The sequence below is a fragment of the Etheostoma spectabile genome, chromosome 16, assembly GCF_008692095.1.
Source record: "Etheostoma spectabile isolate EspeVRDwgs_2016 chromosome 16, UIUC_Espe_1.0, whole genome shotgun sequence".
In the NCBI taxonomy this organism is placed as follows: domain Eukaryota; kingdom Metazoa; phylum Chordata; class Actinopteri; order Perciformes; family Percidae; genus Etheostoma; species Etheostoma spectabile.
The window spans coordinates 14,980,919-14,988,440 of record NC_045748.1 but is presented as its reverse complement, the minus strand read 5'-3'; the positions used below and the strand labels follow the sequence as shown (position 1 = coordinate 14,988,440).

Genomic DNA, 7,522 nt, shown 5'->3' with positions numbered 1-7,522 from the left:
ACATGGAGAGGCGTGATTGGGAGGAATGGCCACCCTGATCTAAACCAGAGTGGTTGTCTGTTTTGGACTTCTGTGCTAGTCATGGACTGTCTGTAACAAACACCATGTTAAAGCATAGGGATGCTCATAACTGTGCGTGGTACCAGAGCACCCTAAGCCGAAGGTCAATGATCAATTTTATAACCACATCATGTGATTTGAGGCCGTATGTTTTGGTCATTTGGGTGAAGAGAGGGGCGGAGCGGTCAATTGATCACCATCTGGTGGTAAGTTGGGTCAGCGGGTGGGGGAAGACTCTGGACACACCTGGTAAGCCCAAACAGGTAGTGTGGGTAAATTGGAAACATTTCCGACAGACTTTCAACTCACACCTCCGGCGGAGCTTTTTGTGCATCCCTGTGGAGGCTGGGGGGATTGAACCTGAGTGGACAATCTTCAAATTTTCCATTTCTAAAGCTGCAATGGAGAGCTGTGGTCTTAGGTGCCTTAAGGGGCGGTAACCCACGAACACCCTGGCGGACACCGGTGATTAGGGAAGCCATCCAACTGAAGGAGTCTTTCCGGGATATGCTATCCCGGAGGGATCCAGATGCAGTTGCAAGGTACCAAAGGGCTGCAGCCTCTGCCGTGAAAGAGGCAAAGCAGCGGGTGTGGGAGAAGGTCAGAGAAGACATGGAGAAGGACTTTTGATTGGCACGAAGGTGCTTCTGAAAAAACGTTCACCACCTCAGGAGGGGGAATGTCTCCTTTGTATAGCCCCCAGTTTGGGCTGTGCTGGACACTGCTCTCTGGGCAGTGGATCAGCTGGCTCCGTCACTAAGCCTACATTTATGGCACTCTGTTTACTGCGTGATGTTGTGCAGAACCCCACAGGCTAAAACAATGTTGCAGAGACCCCCCCCCAAATCTGCCATTGTCAATAAGTGATCAACTGATGACTTCTCCATCTCCTGTAACATGCTACACCCATAGACTGTATATCGGCCGATGGCTGCACCGTAAGTCCACACTGACTCGAAAACTTGCGTACAAGAGGTCAGACCAACCGTGAGATTTCACGTTCAAATTGATAAATGCCAAGCTTTGCGTAAGAACTGGGGTACGCCCGTCCTATGTTTCATTAATGAGGGCCAATTCGTTACCGGAAGGTGAGCGATTGTGTACTTTGCGTAATACCATACACTTACAATTAAGTCACGTGCAAAATAGTTAATCAAGCTTTTGGCTTATACTTATTAAAAGGTGTTTAAAAGTTGTAGCTAGTCAAAAGGCGAAATTACGCAATATAATGCTGTATGCTGCTCTCCTCTCAATCCTGCGGGCTTGACTCGATGTTCATCCACCTACATTATCAATTTGGTATGATAAATTACTAGCAATTGTTCCTAATGACAGAATGACTAAGGGAATTGCAAGGAACCTTAGATGACTTTAGAAAAGAGTGGTTAAAAATGTCTTTGTGGTGATTGTATTTTTAATATGTTTCTGTGTTTTATGTTTCTGTGATTGTTGATTATGTTCTCTTGGTTTAATTTGTTTTTGTTGTTTATAATCAACACAAAAGTTGTAGCTATGTGATTTTTTTTTGTGCCCTGAAAAACAGTAGCATGTGACCAGAAATCAAAACATTTTACCTTTTTTTAAAAATTGTATTCTGCTGCAAAAGGAGTGGTTATATTAGAAATTATGCGATATCAAGTTGGTGGACAAAGTAGTACTGTAATGAAGTAATTTGTGGGACATGGTCAGGGCTGTAGTTGTTATTGAGGACACTGAGGCCATGGGATTCCGGGAATTTGCCAGTTATTGTTCATACGGTTGCATCATCAGATGAGTGGAACTGCAATTACAGCCTGGTGTGTGTTCCTCCAGCAGGAGGCTTGATTTATCTTTTTTTGTTTTTACTTCATCAGACACTAATAAACCCATAACCCTTTGGGGAAAAAATTAACAAATTAGTAACATTTCAAATTTCTAACTCTAGACTTGACTTATTAGAAAGTGTGAAAGTATTTTTTGATGAATTGCCAACATCATTGCTGCGTCATGCACCTTGTTGTCAGCGTGGCTTTAGATGCTGAGCTCTCAGCATGTTTTGTTTACCTCTTCCAGCCTGACACGTGGGAAAGGGAGGGGGAGGAGAGGAGAGGAGAGGAGGGAGCGAGGGGGGATTAGCGCAGCATCGTTGCCCAGTGCCTTTTTTAGACAACAACAAACACAAGACTTGATTGAGAGAAAACTGTACAGGGCAGAATCCCATTTGCACCTGCTAGTCCTTCTCGGCCAGTGTCAGCATCTCTCCACACTCTCTCTCCATCCAGACCCCGGCGTTCAAGCATGTCTCTGTCCGGCTCACAGACACCAGAGGACGGACTCCACGGTGAGTGATGGTGGTACATGGACCAGCAGGCCATTTGTTTTGCTGTTATATCATGACGTGTATGTATTTGCCTTTACAGCCATGATGTTTATACTTTTTGCTCACATTATTAAACAGCTAACCAAGATCTTTATTACAGCTGTGTGTGCACAGATAGATTACTGTAATTTTACAAGGCAAATATAGTCTAACAAAGAAGGTAAACAATGACCCCTTTCCTTAACTCAGTGTGTCTCCAGATATTATAGCTGATGTCAAGATATCCTTTATCAGTGCAGACTTAATACTACTGTAACAGGATGTCAGAATGACAGCAGGTGTGAGAGGATGCCACAAAGAGAAGAAGGCACTGCCAGTTTTATTATTGTTTCCACTAACACTGTCTTTGTGTAAACGGATTCCCTGACTCACCTGTTTGTATCTCTGTAAACCAATTAAGATGTGGAGATTTCCTTAAGCTTATAGCTCCACTGTGCTGTCTGCACATTGCTTGGTACATATGATCCTGGGTAAAACATGTGGAATAGTGTTAGATGCAATTTAAACAAGCAAGATATGGTTATCAATTAAAGCTTGACTGATTCTGTAATTGTAAGACCAATACTTAAATTGATATTTGGAGTAAAGTCTGATAGTATATTTTTTATATGAACACGTAACATAAACAATCAATTGCCAATAATGTACACAGTGTTAACAGAATTTCAAACTGCTCTATATCTATCTATCTATTACTATGGGCCCCAAAATAAATATTTATCACTAGTTACAGTAACTTTTTGCATGTGATTATTAATAGGCATAGAAAAGGGTATTTTTATGCACAAATTAAAAATGTGCATAAAATAAACACAGACTTATAGTTAGATCATTGTCCTCTTCATATTACAAAATGCACCTTTGTGGGACATGGCGCACAGAAAAGTATTTTTTGGACGTACATTTTTCAGTAAATCTTTCAATAAAAGGTGAAATGAAATTTAATCCAAGGCCAGATTAAATACCAAAGACACAAGCCTCCCCTGCACTCGTAAAACAATGTGACTACCCTGCCTTCAGCAAAAGCATACAAGACATAACCCTCCCCCTTTGTTCTCCCCATCCCTTATAATTTCTGCCCAATCCCAAAACAGAGCACAGAAAATCAAAAATGATCCTGCAGCAGTTCATTGAGTCTTTTAGCATCCAGCTCCTGTCCACATTTCCTAAAGCTGATTTGGCAGCGGCACAGATGAATGTGTACAGGATTGCACCATAGAAACGGATTTAGTGCTGCAGAATGGTGACAGATAGATAAATCATGCAACAAGGCAGTTGTTATGTCATAACTCCCCTCTGTAAAAAACAAAAACAAAAAAAACTAGGGCAATGGCACAGTTTCCCTGCTCTGCCCTTCCTCCCTCACTCCCTTCCCTCCAGCTCTGTGCCCACTCATGTCTCTATTCCCTCTGCAACTGTTCGTGTGATTACAGTGTCAAAATCCCAGGTAAAGTGAGGATGAGAGAGATCAGATGACACTTTGGTAAGCAGATGTGGTGTTGATATTTTGTAAATGCTACCTACTGTATGTCACAAAGGGATACAGGCAGCATGACAAGAGAGAAACAAGTGGAGGAAGGGAAAGGGTAAATGGCTAATCTCTACCAGAAATAAGATCTTACATAAGCAAGCATGCTGTCAGCCTGAGTTAACCCTGCCCCAGTGTCTGGCTGTGAGTGTGTGCACGCCATACACATTAGTGTGCTTTTGTGTGCATGTGTGTGTGCATGTGTAAATCTCTCATGTATCCAATGTTCCAGTGTGTCTATTCATTCATTTATAGGCTGTGTGTGTTTTCAGTATACACGTGTCCAGCAGGATGTCCATCCTGCATTCACCGTCTCGCAGGTCATCTAATGTCACATCAGTACCTCTGTGGTGATAAGTCATTATATGTCAGCGCACAACAACACACACCTGTCCATTCCCTGTCCACTCCACACCAAAGCTGTTACATTGCTATGGTTAAAATAATAATTTGACAATTTTAGAATTGTTCAAACACAAACAATAGAATGGAATATATTAATTCATAATTTAAATTATTTAATATTAACTGAAATAGTGAAATATGGTTCCTACATGCATCCTTCTGAGCCTCAAATGGAATTGCTGGGTCATTTGGAGACAACAAAAAAGCTGCAGTGATTTAAAATAAAATATAATCAAAAAATTTGAATGTATGACAATAAAAGCACATTTTTTTTCCCTCAAGATATTCCATTAATGTATATGCAGAAACTAAAATTCATTGTAGGAATGTGAAATATATATATATATATATATATTATAGTATATCTTGAAATATTATTTATATATATTATAGTCATACCATACATACACACACACACACACACACACACACACACACACACACACACACACTCTTTACACATAAAACGAAAACAATCTGGTCCGAATCAAAAACATGGACAACAGCGTTTTGTAAAAACAATAACACTATTTTAACATCTTCTATTTGATTTGTGCCCAGTACAAATATGTTCCAATTCCCTACATTTGGAAAATGTTGTCCCCCTGTCCATAATTGCTAATAGGAGGCCTGGTGTATAGTGAAACTAAATGTGATTAATGACTAACTGTAAACAGTCAATTTTTCCCTTTTTTCTGTCTAACATGTGCATGAGTCCCCACCGTTGTCTGCAGTGTCTCCTTGCTGACTGCCTGAGCATCATTTCTGCTCTCTGCTGCTCATATCGTCCCCTCCTCAGGCTCCTGGGTTGAGCTGGAGGAGCTGATCGCAGCCGTGAGCCGCAGGGAGAGTCTGACAGGGCCACAGGACAGCATCTCATCCACCCTGCAGGGGGAGCTGGAGAGGATCCTTCTGGAGGCACAGATGGAGTGTGAGAGGAGTAGAGACAGGTAATGGTGCAGTTTGTTTGTATGGATTTTGCTTTGTTTTGTTTGGGGGGTTGAGCTGCACAGCGAGGTATGAGAATAATTTGCACAGTAATGAGTTTTATTCTGTGCACAGTGGAACTTTGCTTGTTTTTCACAACATGTGTTTACTTTCTCTGTTTGTTTGAACAGAAATGAATAAATATTAACTTGCAGTCTATTTATATTTTGATAACAAACCCACATTGTAAATGTCTGTTTGTCGTACACAGTCCTCCACAGGTGGGGACCCCACAGTCCACTGGTTCCCCAAGACCCACTAGCGAGCAAGACAGTGACTGTATCACTATACAGGTATTCCTTTTTAACACCGACATGTGTTATCCATCCGATAACTTCATCCTCCTTTTTATAGTTTGCGATACAAACAGATACATCTGAAAACTACACAGACATGTTTTTTGTAGTTAATCACTGTGGAGGTGGTTTATGTTTGAAGCCTATTAATTCCAAATCAAACGAAGTATGTATACTTTCAATACATTTGTTTTATATTGTTGATGACCATATACTGAAGCATGGAGAACCTTTTTATACAGATTTCCACTTATTTGAGTACAGTTTAAAATTGCTTGAGATCGGTCATCTATCTCATGGAAGTTTTGTTTATTGATCTGTCTTCAATAAGTTGTTTCTTGCTAAATGGTATATTGTTTGAGATTCTGCCCAAAGATTTAAAATACATATTTCAAACTCACTGTCCTGATTTCCTCTTCTGCATCCATTTTCTGACTTCATTTTCTAATTTTGCAAACCATCTGATCCAATATGCATGTTGCAGGAGGAAGCGGAGCGGCGAGTGGACCCCGACTGGGTGTGGGACTGGTCCAGTAGACCTGAAAACATGCCACCAAAGTAACACCAGCTCTTTTAAAGTCATTTATTTTATTTATATTAATTCAAGTCTGCTGTGATTCTTTTCTACATCCCTATGTTCTTGAGAGTTGTTTGTAAGTATTTGCGTAGATGTATACGTAGGTTGAATGGGATTAGTACTTTATTGCCTAGAGTTAGACGGGATCGAAGATCGATACCACTCATGTTCTGTTTTGTTTATTAGTTTATTTGTCAGGGACCAAGCACAGTTTGAGCCCTGTAACAGCTCATTTACATCTGTCGTCCCTGGGCAAGGAAGATGAAAGGACAATATACATAATATACACACTACAGACAATACTATCAAAACAAATTGAACAACAACAAACATTATATACTGTATAAACCAGTATATAAAATATACATTCCATGTAATAAAAAGATCAATGATCACAAAGTTGATTCACCTTCAGCCAAGTCTTTAAGGACATTTTAAAACAGCTAAGACTTACACAATTTCTAACTAAGTTCCACTTTTCTACAATAGTAAATGAAAAAGCTGATTGACCAAATTTGGTCTTTCTAAATCGAGTATAGCAGTCACCTCTTACGGAAGCAGAGGTTTTATATTACCTTAGCATAAAGATGGGGAAAACAGCTAGCCTAGCTCTTTTCAAAGTTCAAAACTTTGCCACTGAGCACTTCTAAAGCTCACATATTAACCTGTTGTATGTATTGGGTTTAATCAAAAAAGAAACAGAAACATGAGAACAATTTTGTGTTTTTATGGAGAGTTGTGTTCTGTAACTCTTTCTTGGCATAGTGAGTCTTGTCATCGCCGTGTCTCTTTAGTTTAACTTTGACAGCATGTTCCAATGCTGTCTTAAATGTTGTTTACAGATTAAGACTGAGTGTTGAGATGCACATGAATCACCCTCATTTTTATACACTGCCACACTTCACATTTAATCTTCTGCATTACAATAAGTCTATTTGACAGGTAGCAGCGCTTAATGGTCTTGGAGTACTTTTCTACCTTTCATGCATTCTCAGTCTTCTCTCTTGTGTTCTCATTATCTCTGTTTATTTTTCTTTCCTTTCGATTTTTATCCCTTTCCCTGCATCTCTCATTTCTCCACTTTCTCTGCAGAGAGTTTGTGTTTCAGCACCCGAAGCAGCAGGGCTCGCTCAGCTTGAGGAAGACAGAGGTGATGAAGAGAGGAATCTTCTCTTCCGACGTTCTCCTCATCCTTGTTCCCTCTCTGCTGGCTTCACACCTGCTCACACTTGGAGTCGGGTGAGGCACACACATACTCACTTAATATCTGTAGCTAAACATGTTGAGAAATCCAAAGCTTGACAGGCCAG

At 40.3% G+C, this 7,522-nt stretch overlaps 1 protein-coding gene across 2 annotated transcripts in view; it reads left to right on the top strand.

The window, feature by feature from the left end:
* Nucleotides 1-2,134: 2,134 nt before the first annotated feature.
* zgc:73226 (BCL2/adenovirus E1B 19 kDa protein-interacting protein 3) overlaps nt 2,135-7,522 on the top strand; it is a 6,210-nt gene continuing 822 nt past the window's right edge. The window contains exons 1-5 of one of the 2 annotated variants that reach the window (XM_032540463.1): nt 2,135-2,380; nt 5,152-5,302; nt 5,551-5,632; nt 6,120-6,193; nt 7,305-7,451. In XM_032540463.1, coding sequence (XP_032396354.1) covers nt 2,338-2,380; nt 5,152-5,302; nt 5,551-5,632; nt 6,120-6,193; nt 7,305-7,451 — 497 coding nt within the window. In that variant the 5' untranslated portion in view covers nt 2,135-2,337. Of the gene's footprint in view, nt 2,440-5,151; nt 5,303-5,550; nt 5,633-6,119; nt 6,194-7,304; nt 7,452-7,522 lie in introns of both variants that reach the window. The other variant, XM_032540462.1, reaches the window with a different exon arrangement.